Source organism: Telmatherina bonti (genome assembly GCF_933228915.1).
Source record: "Telmatherina bonti genome assembly, chromosome: 8".
Classification (NCBI taxonomy): domain Eukaryota; kingdom Metazoa; phylum Chordata; class Actinopteri; order Atheriniformes; family Telmatherinidae; genus Telmatherina; species Telmatherina bonti.
Window position 1 is genome coordinate 27,483,833 of NC_136626.1, and position 24,463 is coordinate 27,508,295.

Here is a 24,463-nt window from a genome sequence, read left to right on the forward strand (position 1 = left end):
TCACGCATACGCCCTTATCGGCACGTACATATGACGTTTATTTTGGGGCGTGGTTACGTCAACCAAGGCGTGAGTGCATTTCACTTGCGCCAGTGAAAACACCAACAATCTCATAACTTTTCTTTTATTTATCTATTTGTTTTTATTTATAAAGATTACATTTTGGCAATATTCTACAAAGTGAAGTTTCCTTAATGCTCACTGGGGTGGTAACTTTGGCCTGCTATGAGAGCAGTGAATCACACTTTAGTCACGTTTCAGATGTTTAAAAACACTTTTTAAGGACGTAAGACTTTTTTTTTTTCTTATTAACTGATTTTATTTTTTTTTTATGCCTGCTTCTGAGTTTCCAGTTACTTACAAAGTTGCGGACCCACACATCCTGGTCACTAACACCACAGAACCTTTGTAGAAACATGAATTGTTTTATCGAATCAGAGTTTTAAACCCATTTTTTTTTCTTTCGCTTTTTTGCTTCAAACACTGGTTAAGGTGGTGATTTTTATTTCTGAAGGTTTTATATTGTTTTTGGTCATTTTTTATTTTCTTAACTGAAAATGTGCACATTTTGTGCCTATCTTGTTCTTATGTGTTGTCTATGTTTTACTGTAGAGCACATTGCATCTTTAATGCATTGCATCTGTGTGTTTGAATAACTTTATATCTGAAGCTACTCCTTTGCTGTATGGTGTTCCTCAGGGGTCGGTTTTAAGCCCAATTTTGTTTCTGTTGTACATCACCCCTCTGAAGAAAATCATCAGCCTTTTTAAAAATGTGTCCTATCATCTTTATGCTGATGATATCCAATTGTACTTTTCATTCAAGGAATCAGAGTTGCATACACTTTCAGAGTTAATGGATTGTCTGTCAAGTGTAAAGATGTGGCTGACGGAAAATTGCCTTCAGCTAAATCCTCAAAAGACTGAAACTTTAATCATTGCCCCAGAGCAGAAAATTCCTTTAATTGCTGGCCATCTTGGTTCTCTTGCTTCATCAGTTCAGCCAAGCATAAGAAATCTTGGAGTTTGGTTTGATCAATCATTGCCACTTCACAGCCATTCCAAACTCTTGGTAAAAAAAACTGTTTTTATCATTTGAGAAACATCGCAAAGCTGAGGCCAATTTTATCAAGGTCTGATGTTGAATTGGTGATTCATGCTTTTATTTCGTCACGCTTGGACTATTGTAATTCCCTTTTTACTTGTTTTAACAAATCTGCTTTAAATCGTCTTCAGTTGGTTCTAAATGCTGCTGCGAGGCTTTTAACAGGATCTTGTAGGCGCGCACACATTACTCCAATTTTACACTCTCTGCGCTGGCTCCCCATTAAATTCCGAATTGATTTTAAAATTTTGGTCTTGACGTTCAGAGCTTTGCATGGCCAGGCCCCCTCGTACATCTCTGAGTTGCTGCAACCCTACAGCTCCAGTCGGTCCCTTCGGTCCTCAGGCCAAAACCTCCTCATGGTCCCAAAGACCCGCTTTAAAACCAGAGGTGATTTGTCCTTTCAGGCAGTTGCTCCAAAACTGTGGAATGCCCTGCCTTTTTCCCTCCGTGAGATTGAAACTGTAGATTCTTTCAAAAAGCAGCTGAAGACGTATTTATTTAGACAAGCTTTTAGTTGACTGTCTTCTGATACAGATTTTTCAAATGTACATTTGTTTATTTTGTGTTGTTGCTGTTCCCCTTTGCACTCTGTGAAGCACTTTGTGATTTTATTTCTGTGAAAGGTGCTATATAAATAAAATTTCTTCTTCTTCTTCTTTAAAAGTCCATTATAAATTAAATAAGATTGGATTTGACAGATTTAAAATACACCAACAATGGTCTAAAATGAGAAACTAATACAAGATATGGTGATAAAATGTCAAAGACATTCAAATTAAATTTACAAAAGACTCAGTGGAAGTGTTAAATAAAATTTCAATCATAAATCTACTAAGTTCATTTGATATCATTAACCATATATAGTCCCAGTGTGTAATTCTGTTTATTTCTGAAAAGAACATTAGTTCATATTTTTTCCACATATTTTAACTCATTTCAATAACTGGCTCATGTTGCTCTTATAGATCCAAACTTCTATAAGAACTACCATTTATACCATAATGCAGCAAGGTAAATGGCAGCATCTGCAGTGGAATTGTTGAACCATATCTTACCATATAATAAACAATCTTGCTACAGTGCATTCCATAGTACTTAGTTTAAACCATCACAATGTCAACAACTGAAAGAGAACCAACAATTTTGCATTGTAAAGTCAACCCCAAAGTCATAAGTTTAATGTGTTCCCTTGCATGTCTCCATCAATGTTCCACCCCCAAAACAATTTCCTCAGATAGAGGCCTTTGAACCAACAACCCCCAGGGGACAAGAGAGGTACAATGGGGAGGAAATGCACCTATATGGCGAAACAATAACAGGACACAGAATGCAACTGGTTTATCGATAATATTTAGCAGGCGACTTCAGCAGTGAAGGATTTCATACAGACTTTGTTTACTTTTTCCAAGCCTTTAAACCAGGTGTTGCTTTGAAGGTACAAAATGAATTCAAAGCCTTATTATGCATTGAAAACACACCAGAGAAAGGGGTTAATGGGGTTATTGTTCCCAGGCTGTTCTGCAAGTCAGAAAAAAGAATAAACATCTCAGCTGTTTAAAATCAATAAAATTCTCTATTATGTTTGCTTATTTGTCCAAAAAGTAACTATAGTTTGTGGTATGCTCTAAATATCCATTAGCAGTCTGTCTGATTTTTTTTTATTAATAAAATCCAAGGTAGAATCCACTCACAGGACTGCATCTAAAAAAAATAAATACAAATAACTTTATAACAGAGTTAGTTTGCATACAACTTCATCACACTAAAGCATCTTTATCCTCAAAAGTTCTGAACTACTTTTTAATGAGTACTTTTGTTTATGATTCAGCTTTAAATATGACAATCAATCAACACAGTAAAAAATAACATGCATCCAAACATATTTATTTTCATTTTCAAATCAGCTCATTTCTTTTGGGCCATGATCAGACTGGAAGTTATTAGCTTTTCAACTGGCAAATTCTGAAAAAAATGCATTGAATTTTCCTTTTAACACACAAACACTAAACTATTCCTGGGTTGGATATGGAAGGTTTTTTTTTCCTTAAGTTTGCAGATAGAACTCCCATAACTGTTTAGCGTGTAATACGTGTTGGGATTACCATTTTTATTAAAATATTACTGCATTACGACAAATTAAGTGCAAACAAAGGTACTTGTGTACTGTCAGATAATCTTAAAATGGCAGGAGAATCTTCCAAATAAAATTGTATAAACTATCTTTCAATCATTTGGAAAGAAAGGATCAAATGTCATATTTTTCTAAACCACAAATAAACCTTAGTGCACACTTAAGAAGTACACAATAGTGCACCTGGAATCACTCTGAGATATGAATACTACTTGATTAAAAAAAGACATAACTGTACATCTTTTTGCTTTACTGGCAAAAGAGGCTTATTTTAAATAATACAAGTCTACAGATAATTTAAAAAAAAAAAAAAGCAAAACTGTCCGTTTTCTAGTTGTCTAACTTTGGATTCCTTTATTTTCTTCTTTTTGTTTGAGGTGCTTTGAGCAAATCAAGCCTCTTGAAGTTTCCATGCTTCTCCACATCCTCCCTGACAGAAGCTGCGCTCCAAGCCTCCACCCTTCCATTGTTCAGATTCCTGATGAAGGTGGGGGCGACGCAACGGGTAGAAATACATAAACACATGTATCACTTACCCCTGAATCAGGCCTGAGAGCTCCTGGGGAGATGCACTCAGGCCTCTTCTCCACTGCAGGGAGGGATCGGAGGTCACTGCTGGGAAGTTCAGCAGCTTCTGAGCTAAACCAGCTCAAAGGGCGATGAAGACAAATGCCCTTTCTACGAGTTATCAGTGGAATTTTCATTGCTGGTGGAACTTGAGGACTGAGGGGTAGAAGAGGATGAAGAGGATGAGGAGGAGGATGAAGAGGAGGTAAAGTTCATCCCTGATAGTTCTGGTGGGTTTGTTGCAGTGTTCTGTCCACTCAAGCTTTTTCTGCACACTGGACATGTGTCATGCTGAGGAAAAATAAATATATGACAATGTTTAGTGTCACTGATGTTTACCATCCCCCCACCCCCACCCCTCCCCTCCCCTCTCTCCAGGGTCAAACAGCAGCTGATGAAAATTTACTGTAAACAGACAGCTGAGTGGCCGATACCTGTTCCAGCCAGGGGACTATGCAGTCGTTGTGGAACATATGATTGCACGGAAGCTGCCTCACATTTTCTCCAACACTGTAATCTTCTTTACACACCGGACATTCAAGCCCTGAAGCTGAAAGACAGAACATGTCAAAGTAATATTCTGTCATATGACATAAATATGACCTGCCAACATACTCTGGCTGGAACACAAACCAACAGTAACCACAATTATACTTTTTTTTATTTAATCAGGAGAAATTAAATAGATCAACCATCCAATTGCAACAGTTGATTCTAACTGGTGTGTACAAGAGAGAAGGGATTCAGCGCCATCTAATGGTTATGTCACATACTGCTACTAATTGAATATTTGCTTCAGCTTTTGTAGGTCTTGTCACATAATTTTACATTTTAGAAAAACACAATAATTACATTTCTGTCAATAAACTTTCTAGGAAATGTTCCAATTTGGAAACTTAACATGAAAAAAGCTTAGTAAATATCACTTGATTATTTTAATAAAATAAAAACTTCCAAGCTTAATTTTTTAGTAAACTCGTGTCCATTTTTCTCGTATGCTCATAAATGCTGTATCAAGGGTCTCCAAAGTTGGACTGCAGTCTTATAGGTTTTAACTTAAATCAGATTACTGAGTCAACAAGTTAGGGCAGAACCTAACTACAAGCTGTTGAGGAGAGCCACTGCATTTGAATCAGACGTGTTGAATCAGGGAGAGATCTATAACCTGCAGGACTGTGGCCCTCAAGGACCAGAGCCGGACCTTCATGCTGTATACATTTATACTAACTCATTTATTTTAATGTTACTGATTTTAATTATCTTAATATCTTAAATGGAAAGCAGTTCAAACTTCTGTTATTTTTCAGTGATGCAAACACACTAATAAAAACTGAATCTAACAAAGATGAAACAAAACCAGTCATGACACAGCGATCGTCATCTGTTCACTTACCAACATGCTCATCTGTAATCTGTACTGTAGGAAGACTTTTTATTTTATCCCTGTCAGCAGGCGGGGGCCCTGTATTTTCAAACTGGTTTAATAACTACAAATGAGAAAATGATAACATTAGAAAACAATTAAAACAAAATTCTTGATGAACAGCAGATGTTGCCAAACAACACCTAAAATCTTTCATCCCATGAAATAAAACTTAAAGCAAAAATACCTGAGTTATAATAGCATCAAGTCCATTAGCACCCCAGGCATAGTCCATAGGGTTTGAGTGAAGAACGCCCCTTTAAATACAACAAGACAGAAGAATCCATTATGTCCATGTTGTCAATTTAGCGTTTGGTTTATTGTATCTCTGTTCCACACACTCACCAGGGTCCAACACCAATATTTGGCATTGCAGTCGGTGCAATTATTCCATTCACAAGCTGCTGAATTATTCTGCAAAATAAGCATTGTACAATTGTAGGAAAATGTGAAGTTGCTATGAAGTTACCATGGTTACAGGATGAGTGACGTGTCAAAAAGGCAGAAAGAAACCATCATTTAAGAACTGAGGATCATACCCTTCTAAAGTAGGAACTGCATCATGCCTCCCTGTTTGCCGCCTTGAACCATGTCGACTTCTGGGTTGCCTGGCACCATATCGTTGTCGTGATGCAGTTTCCCTTTCCCGCCGGTTTTCAGCATCACGGTTGTCTTCAGTTGCAAGTCCAGCACCGAAGTCAAAGCTGTCATCGAATACACTGAAGGAGAACTGACCATAGCCTGAAGGGAATGTAAATAAGTGCTGGTCCACATTCTGTGAGATAAAAACAAAGCAAAAAAATTTTTTTTAAATAAATAAAACAGATTAAGGATCCAACTGTAAAAGAAAAAAAAAAACCACTACCCATACAGTTAAATGCTCAGGATAAATGCAACATTTGTAAAGCATTTAAGAGCCTTGCTAATTAACAGGTAAAAAAAATGTAGCATAATGATTTAAACACAGCATATCCTTTGTTAGTGAGGAAATAATGTGCATCAGAATTGTGGAGTTGCATTTTTCCACTGAAAACACATCAAGCAAGCGTGAAATCCATGAATCGTGATACGTATCACAAGGAAGATTAAAATTGTAGATGGAAAAGCAGAAGTGAAAACCCTGCGACAACTTCCATTCTATCAAATGTCAGACCAGCACAAATGTCAATGGAAGCAATTTTAAGAAATGCTGACTGTATTACACAACAGTGTGCAGGGCTTTTCGACCAAAGAAGAACTGGTGCTGGTGCTAGAACCAGTGCTTACGTGGTTCAGCTTCGGTGCTAGCAAAGAACTGGTTGTGGTTTCGACCGAAAGTGTCTGGTTGGTGCTGGATCACTGGCGGCCGGTCACCGAGAAAAGAAATTAGGATACGGAAATTTGGATTTCTTTTGGGTCGTCCGATGATGCTGCGTCCCAGCTCCTTTTTCTGGTCCCCAGAAATCTTCTGTAAAATGTGTTAAACTAATTTGTTGTAATATTATTATATATAAGCTTATGTTTCTACTTACTCCTTTTGAATGATTTGTCATATGTTTTATTTCTCTTTTTTTGTTCTTAGATTTGTCATTATGTTCAAATAAACTTTCTAAACCAAAAAAAATAAATAAATAAAAAAAACTTTCAACACTTATATTTTGGTCAGGTAACCCCACAACCAGCTCCTGATGCACACAATGCGAAGCAGTTGCAAACTCTGGCCCAGCAAAGAGTTGGTACCAGGATAGAACCGGTTTTGAGAACCAGGAGTCGGTGCTAATGAAGCCAAAAGCCAAAGAACCGGTGTTAAGTCTGGCTCTGGCTTTGAACCAGCTCTGGAACCAGTTCGGTCGAAAAGCCGCAGAGGCAGAGCAGTGCAGGAAAGACACAGAGGTCACAGAGATACAGTCCGAGTAAAGATCAGGCTGGAAACCTCAAAGGGCTGTTGCTGGTTCTGGGACCCACTGGAGATTGTAGAACTGGAGCCATTGTCAGCACTAAACACGGGAAAAACAATGGACAAAGTTATATTTGGACTATGAAAACATAAAAGAAAACTTTTTTCCTGCAAAGTCTAAATGACTTCAAATACTTCTAATGGCATCAGCTTTTTTATTTAGTGATACATGTGAAATCAGTTTTAATAGTTCCTTGCAAAATAATGACCACAATAATAAAGAAATAATCAGTTATATCACTGAACATATGTGTGAAAAGAAGGAACTCATGCAATTACCTAAAGTAAGTTAACTTTATATTTGATTTAACTGTTTTTTTGTTTTGTGTAAAATAGTTAAATAATGCTTAGCATTAAAATGAATTGATCCCTTTAGAGTACCAAGAGTATAGTCACATCACGAGAATATAATATGACCTTTGGTCCTTTATGAAATTAAATGAAAAATACTTTATTAATCCCCAAAGGGAAATTCAATTATTATTCAATTATCTGCATTCCCTTTACACCTTGAACAAACCTTCTCTCTTCCAGCAGCTCCTCAATAAACCCTGACTCACATCTTGGACATGTGTACTCCTGTAAACAAACAGAAATCAAAACTGGGGATGTAACTCAAAATGAACCTTCTGCTTTTTAAACACACGTAAACATTGCCTCAGTCAGAATTTGCAGAAACACTTTTGACACGTGTAACAACACACAGCAATTGTGCAGATTAAAGCTATTACAAATGTAAACTAAATAATGTCTTATTATTACAAACCATCTTCATTCTTTAAGTGGACTAAATCCTGTACATCTACAAACAAAAAAAAAATTAAGAAGGTATTGCAAAATGCTTCATGTACTAAGATTTTACAGGTGTGCACATTGCCAGCAAGTGGTAGTAAAGTCTAAAAACCAAGATTCCCAGTCACTCCATCAGTCTTATGATATATAACTGGGACTACAATCATATTTTAAAAAAAATAAAAAAATAAAAAAAATAAAAAAAAAATCATATTATTTGGATATATTTAATTTTCCACGACTTTGAATATAACCATTTGCATTTCTTTAGGAGGTGTACTTTATGTTTACAGGTAAGCTAGTAGTAAGAAAGGCTGATTGCACCCACATCCACCTGATAATCTCTTCAAACTGCAGCGGTGTTGTGAAACCTGCGTGGACACTTGGATGTGAGCCAATCATAATGAGAGCTTCACCATCTGCAAATGTGACCTGGCTGACCGCAGGCTCCATTAACACATTTACACCCCGCTGCCCTTATCCAGAGAAGCTATCCCAAACAGCAAATGCATCGCATGGCTAAACAAAATATTCAAGCTCTCCCACTCACCTTTTATTCACAACCTCCAAAACACAAATATTATTACTGCTGCATAAACAACACCAATGTAATAGCTATGGGGTATGATCAGAAACCAATAGAAACAGCTGACTGATGTTTGACATTGTGAAGAACACGTTCACTTTACTTTGACAGATTATTGCCTTACTTTGACAGATTATTACCTTACTTTGACAGATTATTACCTTACTTTGACAGATTATTCTTGCCTGTGACAGGCTTTAACAGAATGGCTACACAAGTAAAAGGTCGCTGGGTTATTGTTTCCCTGTATCATTGATGTAAGCGATTAACAGAGAATGAAGTGTTGGGGGTGTCTGTTTTTCCTTAGACTTAATAATAATTTTTTTTTAAAAAAAAACCTCAAATGGAAGATCTGACGCAAATACGGTGTGAGATTATTTAATTTAACAAACTGTACAGCTAGTTGACATAGTTGACAAAAAGAAAAAATAAATAAGGAAATGGCTAAATCAAAAGTAATTGCAAACTCTGTAAAGCAACCTGGAGAGTGATCCAGTGTAGTGACTACGCAGTTTCAGTATTTACGGATCTTAAAGAAGATAAAAAGCTAACTGTGTGGCGTTAGCGAGAGGAACGGAACCGCCTATTGGCGAGCTAATGCTGTTAGCATATGCTAACAGTTGCATCGCAACTGGACTCATGTCTAGAACAGTACAAACAACCCTGTTGTGCTTTTCTTTATGTTCGGCTAGGATTGTGCATGTTTTCTGTTAATGATACTTACGGGAAGTCGAGGACTAATCTCTGCTGAACACCTGTGACAGAAAAACCGGTTGGGCCATGGGGGAGCTTCAGCCATCTTTAGCTTCTAAACAGGTAGGCAAGAGTAACGACTACGGTGTCACGGAATGGACATACCTTACTAACATCGCGAAATGATGATCTGGTGACAGAAAATGTAATCACAGGCACTTTTTTGTGAAGAACTCCTTTTTTTCCTAATGTAAATTTATAAAAATGTAACCTTTTCTGTATAGACTTTTATAAAATGTAAGTTAAAAGATCCTGAGGTTCAAAACATACTTGCATTGACAAAACAAACTCAAAAGACAAAGCAACAGGAAATTATTCTCAAAATTTAAAAAAAGGCAATCGTTTTAAATACATTCATTCATTCATTCATTTTCCGAACCACTTATTCCAATTCAGGGTCGCGGGGAAGCTGGAGCCTATCCCAGCCGGCTTTGGGCGACAGGCAGGGTACACCCTGGACAGCTCGCCAGTCCATCGCAGGGCCGTTTTAAATACATCTAAAAGAAAACCCATATTTACTTTAAAATATAAATTACTGTATTTTCTACTTTAACTTGATTTTTATAAGTGTTTTTCATGCTTTTTGTTGGGTTTTGGAAGTGTTAAATTTTAAATATACATGTCCGATAAGCACAAATTTTAGAATTTAATTTTAAATTTCTAAAACAGATTATAAGAAAAATTATTCTATGAAAGAAAACAAGATCAATAAAACAACTTATGTGTGAAGAAATGAAAAACATTTTCTTAATTTTGCACAATGTAACTTGCAAAATGTTGCCACATGATGGTGCTTTTGTGCATCAGTTGTGGAGTTACAGTATGATTTGGCGAGTGGCTGAAGGCACAATATATCCTTTGTAAGTATCATTTTATCAGTCTTATGAAAGAAAAAAGGTCAGAAAACTTAAATGAGGTCATCACTTGCTGTGAAAACTGTGTTAGTATGTCAATAACGGGTGATAATAAAACGAAAGCTCACTGAACGTTAGAATTTTGAATCACTCTCCAGCATATTATTATTATTATTATTTTTTTTAATTAATTTATTTATTTATTTATTTATTTATTTATTTATTTTTACCATTTATTTACTGATGGAGGAATAACCCCTTGAGATGCACCATCTCATTTTCAAGGGGGGTCCTCTAAATAAAAGTAACAACAAAACAAGAGCAGCAGCGTATACAAAAAAAAAAAAAAAAGAAAAAAGAAAAAAACACAAACAGAAAAAAAAAGAATAAGTAAATAGATAAATAACAAAAGAACAAAATAAAAGTAAATAACATGTAATACATGTAATAGCCATCTTCAATCATACAACCATACAAACACACACACACACACACACACACACACACACACACACACACACACACACACACACACACAAACCACTCTCGTAACCTTATCATTATAAATGCGCTGTCTGCACTGAACCCCGGTTTCATACCAACAGGTTCATAGTAGTCCAATCTCCTTTTTCACATGAAAAGCAGAAATGTGTTTTTGCAATTTGGCATCACTTAAGATTTATATTGACATTTGTGGTTTTTCAAACAGGCATCCGTCAAGCATTTAAAAGTTGTGTTGTATCTGTTTTGGAACAACATCTCATAAGGGGATTTGTATTTGGCACTTGTGCATTTCAGAGGAGTTGCAGGGATTGTTGTTAATGAAAAGTCAAACTTGTTACTCAAACAGAAAATCAGAGGCTTCTCACATGGGAGGCATTGACTCATTTCACACATATGCAACCAAAACATTGCTGGCTTCTGTCTGGTAGCCCTGAGATTGTATTGGAGGTCTCAGAGATGACTTAGTTATATAAGATATGGATGGCAAAATGATTGATTCTTGTTTTCAAGTCTGCTTTTATCATGATGCATTTTCAGCATTGTGTGTGTTATCCACAGGTACCATTAATTAAATAACTCTAACTGCAGACTGACAGCTATAAATTTGTCACACAAGTCTGGAGTCTACTTTGAGCTTGGCAGAACATCATGAAAGTAAGTAGGAGTTCTCGTCAGGCTGCATATCAGCCAATCACATCACTCAAGTGTACTGGCCTGATTCTCACATGAAATCGGTTGTTTTTGCGCTCATAGGAAAAGAAGATTTTTTTTTCATGGAAACCCCTTGATAAATACAGTAATGTAAATGTATGTATGTAGAATAAATGTTTCTGTTTCTCTCTATGCTGAGAAAAGATTGATTGGATCCATGTAATAAAGCTAACAGTGTAACCAAGTTAGGGTCCAGTGTACTTTCTGTGTCGGTGTTGTGTCTGATGTGGCTATGTGGGAGCTGGAAAGACTTGACTGTCCCATGGACCGAGATTAGAGAGGGTCTGATAGCACAGAGGTTTGCTGTGTCTGCCTGGCCGAGGTAAGCTTTTGTCTCCATGTGCCCAGTGCGTCACAGCCATTGCAATCAAGTGTTCATTGTAGCAATGCAATGTGGGGACTGAGTGCCTGTCGTTCAGTTCAGCCGTAGAAAACAACTCTGTGAGACTTGGAGGCCTTCCACATTATGTGCTTTTAGTAACAAAACTGGATTTGCAATATGTTAGACATAAACTTCACAGCTTTCACGGTGGACTGTGCTCCCATGCAAGCGCACATGCACACTTCACAGATTTAAGCATGAAGTTATATCATATTTTTAGCTTTTTTTTTGACCTACTTTTTATTGCACTCTAAAGGGCGGTAAAGTGCTGCAGCCAAGGCAGCAGACAGATATGCTGTGAGGGACACTGCTGCTTTTGTCACTCACAGAGTTTTTCCAGACACTCCAGCCAGGATTGCCCCACACTGTCCCTCTGGGCCCCGAATCACACTCACATACATACATAGACACACACACACACACACACACACAAATACTCAGCAATAACAGCCGCCTGCTGGAACTTCCTGGGCCTCTTAGTCATGCGTCACTTGTTTTCAGTCCCACCCATTGAAGACTCTCACTCCCTCCAGACAAACTCTGTCTCAGGCCATGTGTCACAAGACCTGAGCATCAGGCACACACACACACACACACACACACACACACACACACACACACACACACACACACACACACACACACACACACACACACACATACACACATAAGATCTCAAACAGCAAGAAGGCATGGGAAGATCAACATTAGTGTAGGTCAAAGCTGTCTTTAACAAAATAAACTGGACATATCCGTGAACATGTATATACGCTGATCTGAATCCCAGCAGGTATCTCGTCTGTACAATGTTTTTCCACTCTACTTGTGTTCCAGAACAATATCCCATGGTACAGAGTTGGTACATCCACGTTTGGGATTGCATCACTGTGCAGCTAACAAAATATAGATGTTACTGGAGGAACATATGTATACAATTATTAACTGAGGTTCAGCTGTCTGTTGTACTGGAGAGTTTGTGGTTAATCACTGCAGATGTTTCACCAGAGAGAAACATTTTCAGCTTTTTCTGGACCATTATTTCACTGGGTCCTAGTACTTTGTCTGACAGTGGAGTTGTAGAAGAATGGTGCAGGTGTGGACACAAATGCAGGTAAGAGGAGACATGAGGCAGATGGGATGCAGTTAATGGACATTTACTATACACAAGGCCAACAGGACGATGAAGGCAGCTGACAGGAATGACTACAAGGAAGTGGTATGCAATGAAATCAGGTAAAAATAAAAAGCAATACCAAATACAAACAATAAAACAATGATAAAACAAAACAGGGAGCCAGGCAAGCACATGAGAAGACTACAAATCCCCACAACAGAACCCCCAAACATAAAAGAAATTTGTTTTTCTGTCAGCTCTACAATGAGTTTTACCATTTTCTGTCTTGAACATCTTTCAGCCATGACTTTCCAGTATCCTAAAGTGAAAGACAAGGCGAGGCCAGTAGGGATATCGTAATTTAAAAACTATGAAGAGAATTTTGTCTTTTTGACAGCTCAGTCTTCATTTCTGTTTGGACTGAACATTGCTGAACATAAGTGATACTAAAAATCCTCTTGGTCCTGCTAGGATCACCACAAGAAAATATACACAAGCCGATAACCACCCAAAAAGAGACAGGAACACATAAAACATCAGAATGATCACACCCGCAAAGGTTTAAGAGCATTCATCATAAAACATCCTGGAAGAAAAACCACCTCGTATTTCTACTCACAGGACTTCATTTCGTAACCTGATCTCATTCTCGCAGTTGATTTCTGGATTTATTTTTCATCAGATAAATTCCGCCACAGTTCTAAATGGATAAAATGTTGGCATATTGTCTTCAACGTAGTCGACAGCCTAGACTAGCGTTTAGCATAAAAACATTTCAGAAAATAAATGCTTAAAACATCTTAAAACACTCTGAGTCTTATCCAATTTACAACTTAATTAACAAATAGATGAATCATTTTTTGTGTCAGTTTTGAGCTTGTGAGACCAAACACCAATTTTTTCCCAAACCATGTAAATATTTCATTCATACAGCTGATCGATATTGTCAAAGCTGCAGGGGAATCCAAACTCTTTCTCCTTCATTGCAGATCCTCGAACCTTTTGAGGTTTAGCTAGCTTCTTCAGCACATCACTCCCTGTGAAAGATGCCTCATCCAATCTCTTAACACTTCTGAAAAAATGAGCACTCACTTTGTTGTCCACAAACCTGTCAAGCAAGTCAATGTAATGGTGGCTGCTGCATTTGGATGCAAATTTTACCGTGACAGCATCACCAGCCACCAGATCTGAGACATCTGATTCTCTTCTTTCATCAATGGAGCTCTCATGCTCAGAAGTTTTACCAGATGGGTGCCAGCATCTCTGTCCTCAGAGCTGCTTCCCACCACGGTGGCTAGGGAGGATTGTTTCTTTCTGGCAATTTGAATGCCAGTTTACAGCATTCCTGGTACACTCGGTAAACTCAAACTGAATATAATTTAAACATTAGTGTCAGTGCCTTATGGAGGACTAGTTCTACTATTTGCTTAATTTACCCCACAGTCTTTTGCTGACTGCCCCACAGTCATCATTTTTGAAAAAAAAAACCAAAAAAAAACAAAACAAAAAAAACAAACAAACTTAGAAATCCAATTTAATCTTTAATGAAGTGAGTCACCTGATTTTACACATTAGCAAATCACCAACATATATTATATATAATTTTAGACCTGGATAAATGTGCTTTGTCATAACAGTCAATTTACCTGATATGCACAAAATTTACTGTGACATGAAAAACAAAGATTTTTACAGCAAGATGTAAGCAGGTGCTTCCTGAATAATGGTCACATGACAAAACGTGTGCAAGGTTACCGAGACACAAGGGATGGGTCAGCTTACTGGCCCATCTTACTTCGTCTTCCTATGTGTTTAAGGCCACCGCTTGTTAATCTGTTAGGTTATACAAGCTTACAAGAATGTAGGCTAATAGTTTCAAGCTAGCCAACTATCCAGCTGTATATCTGATTTTCAGTGAGCTAAATGTTCTGCCTCAGTTATCAAAGCATCTTCCCTGGAGGCCAGAATTTGCAGAACAGCTTTGACTGCCAACTTAAACTACGGAGTAAATGATTAAATGAAAAAGAAGAGAAGAAATTTTGTTTGAAGCAATGTTGAAGTGCTTCACAGTGGAAGTTAGAGGGCTCATTTTTTCTGTGAGACACTGTGAACGTTTATTCATTTATGTGGAAATGAGTCATATTCAGAGGTAAAACTTTGAACCCACAATTACTTAAATCTGATGGGCCATGTAAAATAGCTTCAACCTAATATATTATATTTTACCCAAATTCAGATTACAAAGCCAAACTTGCTTAAACTCTGCATATCCAAAACCTGACCAAGCTGTTACTGGAACAGAGCCACTTCGGCTAAAGTGAGTCAAGACTGGGACACAGCCAAGTATGCCAAATCATAGCATCAGTTGCTCAGTGTACCTTGGAACTTGCATGACTCACAAAACAACATGATGCAGCTCAGCATACCGAGAATGTTTGCATTGCCATTTGTGTGTATTGTACCATCAAAACTTCAGAGAATCCCAAATTGGAGTTTATAAGATGCATATGGGTCAGTTAATCTTAAACCACGCATTGTGTTTACAAGACGTGCAACGCCACAGTCAGGGAAGGAAAGGGGGGGGGGGGGGGGGGGGGGGTTATACAGCACAGCACAGGCCTCTTGAGTTTATGTGTGGTAAACCTTCCATCTCTGACTTGCAAAATTTCTCCAAATATGACCTAATTAGCTATTGTAGCTGTTCATCTATAATCATGAGTGGGCAGAATCTAATGAAATCTCAGCCAAGGCAACCTTTCCAATCTCATCTTTGCTGAATGTGCAAGGCACACCAAATCTACAACAGCAAAGAGAATGCGTAAGCAATTTTCTATAATGACCGACCACCTTTCCATAATAAACAACCAGGTTTCTTGCCAACGCCTGTAAAAAAGAGAAAAAAATTAAACAAACAGTCTTTAGTTTTTTTTTTTAGAGCCACCTGAAGAGCTGATGTCCAATTATGGTCATGGTCTGGCTACATTACAAACCTCAAAAGCACAATGGGAGTCAGTTTAAGTCATGTTTGGGAGCTAAATGTTGTTCAATTATTTCACTTCATTGACTTTGCTTCCAATTATGAAGCTTGTCAACACTCAAAACAGGGCAATTCAGAGGCATTTTTAGAGCCAAGGCAGCGAGGCAACAATCCCATGTTGTAGGCACACACACTGGTGAACACTTTGAAACACCTGTGATAACATTTCCTTGATAATCAGAGAATACTCTAACAAAGTAAAGGAATCAGAGAATAAAGATAAATATTCCAGCATCGTGTTTGGTTATTTTCCTGACGACATGCGATTTCCTCCCTTTGGACTTAAATGGACCAGACCACACACAGAGGCGATCTCCCAGAGGTCAGGAGAGGGAAGTGGAGCAACTTACCAAGAATAATTGAGGACAATTAGCATTTTGTGTAACTTCCTATCTCTACCGATTAGTAGCTGATTATCTAATGCTGAAAAAACAGCCGATTTTCAGTAAACCTGACTGGATTTTACATTATTACCTAAACTGGGAATGAAGTACACGGAACAGCTGAGCAGTCGCGCTGCAAAATGTCTTTGAGCGACTTAATTAGTGGTTTTGCACTTGTTTTTTCTTTGACAGTGTTATTTTCTTGGCTTCCATGCTAACATCCAGCCTGAAAACATGGACTTTCCACAGATCCGCACTGTCAGAATGAATCTACGCATACAGTACTTCAGATAAAAAAGAACATTAAAACTGTTTCCGAGAACTCCATAAAACGTCATCTGAAAGCGTATGAGCAACAAGACTGAAGTTTTGGCTGTTGTGTCAGCATAATAATCAATTGTCAGAAGTAAAATGTAGTGCACATGTGGAAAAATTAAAAGGCTTGCTATGTATCATAGCAACTATGGGAAATAAAGTGTGAGAGAGATGTATTCTGATGGAGTGATGGATCTTATATCTATTAGTTTCAGCTGTGGACCGGAGCTGTTTACAATCCAGTGTCGCGATCCAGAAAGTGGGTGGTCTCCGTTATACTCCGCAGTGCTCAGCTTCATCACAACATCCCCTCAGATCTAAATGTTGGCTGTTAACTTACTGGAAGTAGTACGGCAAGTTGGAGGAAATGATACCATGTGGACGTCGTTGAGAAAGAAGCTTGACATATCGGAGCAGGATGATTACACATCCCTGAAATGTCAGCGTGGGCGTCCCATTATAGCCCCATGTGTTTGTTGGGATGTAAACAACTCCGCCGGAGGCTGTGATGTAACGTGTGTGACTGATCCCATAGTCATAACAGGTGATCTCCTACAAGAGAAATGCATCCGCAATCACACCCACACCCCTCAAACCTACAGACAAACACAGACACACATACACAATCGTGCTCCTGTGCGAGCAAAGCTGACACCTCTTTGGGATTGCCACAAACCATAATGTGCTGAAAAAATAATGAAATATGGAGCGAAGTGGGCAAAAAAAAAAAAAAAATCCTGAGGTCTCACTTTCAGTGTAATTAGAATATTTCTGAAATGGCTCACAGGTTTATTCTGCGGTCATGTCATTACCACTGCTGGTGTGACAGATGCACATCACTTAGAGGGCTGAGGCATAATGATAGACAGGTTGCGCTTGGTGAGACATAATCAGCCCAGAAAATGGGTTTCTTGTTGTCTTGAACAACATGAACCTGACAAGAAGGTTGTCACAGCGACAAATACCGAAACTGCTGTCCCAACGTGTTATTTTCTTTGTGTGTTTTACTAGAAGACCACAGCCATTTCAACTTGTACACCTCAAAAGATGGCAAATGCCTTAGTCTAGTGGGTGTTCACTGCAAATTCCTGTGGGGTTGCAAGACGTCAAACAATGACAAAAACACAGGGTTGGCGAATTTTTTGCAATGCAGTGCAAAAACAGAAGCTGTGATGCAAAGTGATCTGGCTTTATTTATAAAAGATGTACAGGTTTCATGCTAAAGCGCAGTATGGGAGGTCAAGCCACACAGAAAACAACATAATGTATGTAATATAGTTTATGTACATTAATCTCAGTTATGAGCTTAAGATGTGGCGGGCAAAGGTGGACAGAAGTCTTCCTCGGACCTCTCTGAGGTCATGTCTACATGTCTCAAGACTAAATCTGGCTGCTGTGTTTGTGTGGCATTGCTGGCGTCAAACATCCTCAGCCACTTTCCTCAATCATGGTGCATTTTCCAACATATGAGAAACATTAAAAGCAAATTCACAAAAAGGTTTTTTTTGGGGGGGAGGGGGGTGATCTGTGGGCACCGCAGCAGCCCTTCATTGGCATTGTTTTTTGCCTTGTTCGAACTAACAAAACATCTAATTCCATTCCCAGTGTAATAAAAGGGTACTTGGACAGGAATATAAACATTTCCTTAAAGCTGAACCAGATGCGTCTGCATGGCCAAGTGCAGGATCAGAAGAAGGAGAGTTAGAGACAGAAAAACAAGGGAGGTACTATACACAGGAAAGTGAGTCAGTATCCAAGCCTCAGCTCTTCGAAACATTCATTCCTTAGCTCCATCGTCCTTTTTCCCCCCTGATCCTTCACATTCAGTCCAGAGCAGGGGGATATCCTTGAGGGGACACGGGCGGGGGGGGGGCTGGCTGGCCTGGATTTGATTCTCCTCTGTCTCTTGTATGACACCTGAAGAGGTCTATTAGAGTCTACTCAGCCACTGCACGCTATATGGCGCAATAACCATGCCTGCGTATTTTGGTCCACCACCATAAACCAGATTGCGATGAGAACTTTTGGCCACACATAGGTGCAAAAATTATTTCATTTTTACTAGCCGAAATTAAGAGAGTTGAAATATGATAACATACTGATGATATAATAATAACAAGAAAAGCACACGTCAAAGTAAACTCAGCATTTCCAAAATAAAAGGACACATTTAGACAAATCATAGCCTTTATGTCATTTTGAAATGGCAGTACAAAAATACAAAAATACACGTTCATCATTCAAACTTCACAGTAGATACACAAGTAGGTACTTGAGGCGATCTTATTTACAGTGGAATCCTTCAAATGTTTTATAATACACTGCAAGGACTACTTAAAGTTTTCTACCATCTGCTTTGAGTTTAGATGATTTAATGGAATAGCTTGATCGTTTGCGGGGATGTGTCCAGGCTCACCGGTGTCAACAGCTGACGGACTCTGAAGACACTGCGATCTGATATGTTCAGTTGGCCCAAAATTGCAGGCCATTCCCAGACAAATTAAATTTTCTTTTAAGTCAGGTGGTGCTAATTGCATTTGTCTGCAGGGTAACTTCTTTAAAAAAAAAAAAAAAAAAAAAAAAAAAAAAAATCCCAATTTAAATCAAAGCAGCAAAACAGCATCAGAACAAAGTTACATGACTGTCCAAAAAAAAATGCACTTACAATACAAAGCCAAGCATTCAACAGAGGAGGTATTGTAGAGGCCTTGGGGTTGTACCAACAGTCGTCTGGGACTCCTACACACACAACTACATTGTACATTTAAGTGATCAGCGGGCGGCCGCAAGATTTGGAATAATAATGTCTCTGTGTGTGTTTGTGTGTGTGTGTAAGAAAGGGGGTGAAACTACACAATTTTGTTTAGGCTGAATCCCTTTCTTACCACACTAAGACCCCAGTAGAGCTATAGTTGTCCTTTAATGTTTGTGGTAAAGTGAAAACCACTCAGACAGACTATGAAGTGGTATCAACTGTACAAACAAATCAGCATTACTTTCCATCAGCATGAGGGGAAACAGTCTGTTTGTGGGGAATCAAGACTATAAAAGTTGTAAAGAGTTGATACCAGTGACCACTATTGTACATGTACAGAACACAAAAACAATAAATATATATTTAGCATCAGCTTTCCCAAGGATATATATGAATTTGTAACTAGGATAACAACATAAATAGAGTTTGATACCTTCTCCAATAAATAGTATCGGTAGTTTATGTACAATATGCACACTTCTCCCACAGAGCGTTTATCTGCTTGAACCTCCTAAAATAAAAATTAGATTAATACAAGTTGCCTTCTTGAAGCAGAAACGCTAGTGTGTCTTGCAACACTGGTGTTTAATATCAAAAGCATCGTCCTTTTTTTTGTGCACAACAGAGAGAGGGAGTGATTGTCAAAATGAAGAGGTCATCGCAGGAAGCTAGTGGTGTGACAGACTGGCTGATCTGGTTGAGGGCTGCAGCTGGGCGGGGGTCCATTTACACTGCGTTTTCCTCACTGCCTTCCAATTTGTGAGGTCTCCGAGGTGGATCTGCATCGAAAAGATGGGTTTAAAAATGAACATAAATCCATCCAAACAGGAAAAGTTCAAAGAAAGGAGAGAAGCTGGGACGGCGGCGTGATCTTACTGTTGCAGTGCCCATAGTGGTGGACTCCTATGGAGCGGCCGAGGAAGCAAGTGGCCCTGCGGAGGTGGCAGGCACTTGGGTAAGTGATGTTGTCATTGCCACAGATCTGCTGCTCGGATGGTGTGGGGATTGGGCAAGGTGTTGTGCGGCACATGACACAATGAGCACTGTTGGTCTGATCGGTCACACAGGTGTGGGTTCCTGGACACACCACGTTGGAGCATGACTCTGGGAGAGACATAAAAAAAAAAGGGCATTACAGCATCACAATGTGCAGAAAAGCTGAGCTTACAGGGAATATGAAGTAGATGTTGCTTACTTTTGCACTCTCCTTGGTACATGACTTCTAGGTCTGGGTGACCCATACAGCGGGCCATTAGCAGGGCACACTCATCCTTGTAGGACTTGCCATCACTGCCGCACACAGCATGCTTCTTTGGGATGTGAGAGCAGTCCGGGGAGCATACACACTGAGGCCTTCCCATCTTCATCTTGCAAACCTTCCCAGGACTGCATTTGACTCCTTCACATGTATCTACAAGAGCACAGTGACTGGTGTCAAGTGTGTGTGTGTGTGTGTGTGTGTGTGTGTGTGTGTGTGTGTGTGTGTGTGTGTGCGTGTGTGTGCATGAGGACTTCACAATAATGATTTGCAGGCAATTTCATATAAAACAAGTTTAAAATCTGGGCATAGTCCCAGACCCTAACACAATTTTCACCTTGTGCAATATTTAGAATAATCACATCTCTTTATTGACTGTTACACACGGAGGTGTCTCGCCTGATGGAATGTGCGGCTGGCGTGTTTTCATAACAGATCTATGTGTATGGCTGCACGCAGACTGGGCTGAGCTCCTGCCGAGGGACTGAAGGGGCTCTGAGGCAGATGGAGTTCAAAAAGCTGTCAGAGAAGTTTACAGGCTGAGAAATGAGGAAGCCCCAGGCGCTCCTGACACCCTATATAATGCCAAATCACAGGAGGAAGTGCAACCCTATACAGCACAGAGTCAGCATTAAAGCAGGCGCACAGATCTCATGTGTGGGGAGTGTGGGGAGATGATGTCTGATCAGCACAGAGTCCTGAGGATTCTGTAAAAAATCAGGAACTTATTTCCTGTCTCTACCACCACTTCAATATCCTGTTTTATTCCAAAGCTGTTTTTTTGGTTGATTTCCACCTCATGAATGTGCTCTCTCTCCCTCTGTATTCAGATGTTCATGTCTGAAAAGAAGCACATTGGCATCTTACTCTAAACTGACAAGTTTTTGTTAATGTGGCCTTCGTGATACCAATGTTTTCCTCCCACATTATAGACCCCAGACATCTGGGCATGTGGCAGAAATTCCATACTCAGGAATGCATTTTCTTATTTTGTTCATGGAAGAAAACAGAGCGCCTTTTTTTTTTTCTTTTTTTTTTCTTTTTTTTTTTTTAAATCTCCGAAAGCCATCTTGCAACGCAGTAAAGGAAAGAGCAAAGGGAAGACGTCCCTGCTGGGATTTGCATCTACTATATGTGTTCGGAAAAGTCGCGTGCCACACTGTAACTGTGGTCTCTCTTCCTATAGTTCCAATGTTTCAAAAAACTGTTTCACATCTCTGCTTGTCATTGATAAGTCTGCTATTTTATTTTTACTTTTTTAAAGCAAGGTTGAAGTTGAGGATGTTTTCATGAAATTCCCAGTAGCCAGATTTTTTACTGGAACTTATCAGTATGAAGAAATTCCCATTGATCACACAGCATGTGTGCTGCTTATCCAAACAGGGATTATCTGCATATGAACCCGAATGAACCTTGAAGAGATTCTGGGGAGGGAAACAGCTCAGGACAGCTAGAATCACATGGAATTGCATATCTCCTTCATCCACGTCTGCACTTTATTAGGAAGCCACATCAGAACTCATTGTATAAATCTAATATCTCGTTCATAACTTGATTCAAATAAACCTTGACCGGCTCTGGAAGTGATTAGATCATCATTTGACTTCTAGAGAGTTCATCACTTGGAACCAAGATATTAAAACATGAATCTTTTCTATTAAGTTAGCAGTTTTTATCAAAGTACTTCCCTAAAATAAGATTTAAAAGCTCCAAATTTTGTATTTCAGAGTAGATTTAAAGCAGTTTTGCTATATAAATGAACAGTTCCTCATATATAATACCCAAAATAATTAAGTCTTTCCTTCGTTTGAAGGTTTGTTGGTTTGTTTACCTTTGCATGGTTTACAGGATACAATACCAAGAAAGCCCAGCAGGCTGACTTCATTCATGGGCAGACTGGTGTTAGACCACGCTGTGTCCAGGCGGCCCCCGGCACAGCACTCCTCTCTGCTGACCCCTCTCATCAGCACCATGTTGCACTGTTGGTCTGGACTCCGCTGCAGCCAGCACATCCCAGCTAGAGAAAGAGCCGTACATATACCCAACAAAAATTCATCCTAACTCTTATTGATAACAAAACACATACACACTAAACAGTTTTAAAATATATATTTTGGATAATCTAGAAGATAAACATCTTAAATTGACAAAAACAGTGTAATATTCTATCTTTTACAAATAGAAGAGCTTATTTACAGCACATGTATACTATAATATTCTAAGAAAACTTTAAATAAGAGGATAGGACTTTTTTAAAGAAAAATCTATTCTAGCATAGTTTGTATGATACAGAAAAAATACTTTGTTTGAGAGGCATGATGTAGCCTATTTCAGCTCAGTTTTTTTAAAATGCAAAATAAAGTCCACTCACCACTGGCTGGATTCCTCCCAATCTGATAGAGAGTGAGCATCGCCCCCAAAACTGAAATCAAAAGGCTCATTGTGGAGTCTAAGTCAGTATGAGATCGCTTCCCAAAAAGTTACCCAGGCAAATACCTGCAGGAACAAGTGATGTTCTTCTGACAAACAGAGCAGATCACTCACTTAACTGTGCAAGTAGCTTTCCCTTATGTGAATGGATGTGTTGTGGATAAGTGATGTCGTTCCCCCTCTGTATAAATATTTAGCCCAGATGGAATTATGCTGCTGGGATGGGCGATCTTCTCAGCCAGTAATAAGCCAGGGCAGGACACAGTTTGACTCTGACTCAATTTCCAGAGTCGGGAAATGATCCATGCCCTCTAGCTCCAGACGCTGGGCACTTAAATGACCTCACAAAACATTTTCACACCATATTAGTTCAATTTAAAGGCTACTTAGATTCTTTTGAGGGCATTTCGGGGTTCCAGAGGTTTTGTCAGCTTTTTAAAAAAATCTTTTTTAAACATGTCATTACTCTGAGGTATTTCTTCTCCTTATACTGTAGATCATATGAGGTGTGATGATTGTACATTTCCTTTCCATATGTTGCTCAGTTTGTTTTGAGGAGAGCAAAGTTGCTGTGAGGAATGACATTTTTTTTTATTTTTTTTTTTTTATCTCATTGTATTTGAAACAAGGCTCTTTTGAAACATCCTAACAGTGACCTTCCATGGTGATTCTTTGAAGTCCAAACACACTGCGGCAAAAAAAGTGCTCAAATTTTAAGATATTTCTAAAAAGGAATCCATTATTATCAAATACATGTCTAGAAAACTGGCTCTATATATATATATATATATATATATATATATATATATATATATATATATATATATATATATATATATATATATATATATATATATATATATATGTATATATATATATATATATACATATATATAATGTATTATCACTGGATCCGTACATCTGCACTGCACATCTGCACTGCACTCATTCACCCCTGACACTGAGAGGTATGTGAGTCTATCCATCTGTCTGTCACAGCTTTTTTAACGTTCCCTTTTGATCGCCGAAAGGGGGGAATGAAGGTAGCATATGTGCTCGTATGGGAGTCTTTGTGAACGATGTTGGCTTCTTCAGTGGAGATCCCAAGGGCATTGAAGGAATGTTGCCTGATCCAGGAGAAAAGAAAGACGAAAAGAGAGCGGCAAGCAAAGGATGTGGGTGGCCTGCTTCTTCACTGGGTCTCTGCAGATCCACTCAGCCTCTCATATGGTTTGGATCATCATTGTCAAAGCCATGCAAATGAATACAGAATGGTTGGGACTTTGGAGCACCCACTGGTGTATAATTTTTATTCCGATGCTTTTTGTGTCCCATATGTGAGGAGCGCTGGTCTTTTTTCTAGTGGTAAAACCTCTGTCAGGTTGTGTGAAATGGAAGAAAACAAATGCAGATCTTGTCTGATGG

General features: G+C 38.7%; 2 protein-coding genes across 3 annotated transcripts; both read right to left on the reverse strand.

The window, feature by feature from the left end:
- Positions 1-2,053: 2,053 nt before the first annotated feature.
- LOC306759583 (E3 ubiquitin-protein ligase RNF126-like) lies at positions 2,054-9,350 on the reverse strand. Its single transcript, XM_079245265.1, has 9 exons — positions 9,267-9,350; positions 7,685-7,743; positions 7,141-7,204; positions 5,768-6,003; positions 5,574-5,642; positions 5,416-5,485; positions 5,199-5,292; positions 4,240-4,355; positions 2,054-4,096 (listed from the first exon to the last, which is right to left on the reverse strand). The coding sequence occupies exons 1-9, from the start codon at positions 9,339-9,341 to the stop codon at positions 3,917-3,919; spliced, it is 963 nt and encodes a 320-aa protein (XP_079101391.1). The 5' UTR covers positions 9,342-9,350; the 3' UTR covers positions 2,054-3,916.
- Positions 9,351-19,156: 9,806 nt separating this feature from the next.
- fstl3 (follistatin-like 3 (secreted glycoprotein)) lies at positions 19,157-23,243 on the reverse strand. 2 transcript variants are annotated; one of them, XM_079245501.1, is made up of 6 exons: positions 23,105-23,209; positions 22,980-23,030; positions 22,440-22,625; positions 20,546-20,761; positions 20,227-20,454; positions 19,157-20,129 (listed from the first exon to the last, which is right to left on the reverse strand). In XM_079245501.1, the coding sequence occupies exons 2-6, from the start codon at positions 23,017-23,019 to the stop codon at positions 20,077-20,079; spliced, it is 723 nt and encodes a 240-aa protein (XP_079101627.1). In that variant the 5' UTR covers positions 23,020-23,030; positions 23,105-23,209; the 3' UTR covers positions 19,157-20,076. The 2 variants fall into 2 exon arrangements, with proteins under 2 accessions (XP_079101627.1, XP_079101626.1); XM_079245500.1 differs by having other exon boundaries at positions 22,980-23,243.
- Positions 23,244-24,463: the final 1,220 nt, after the last annotated feature.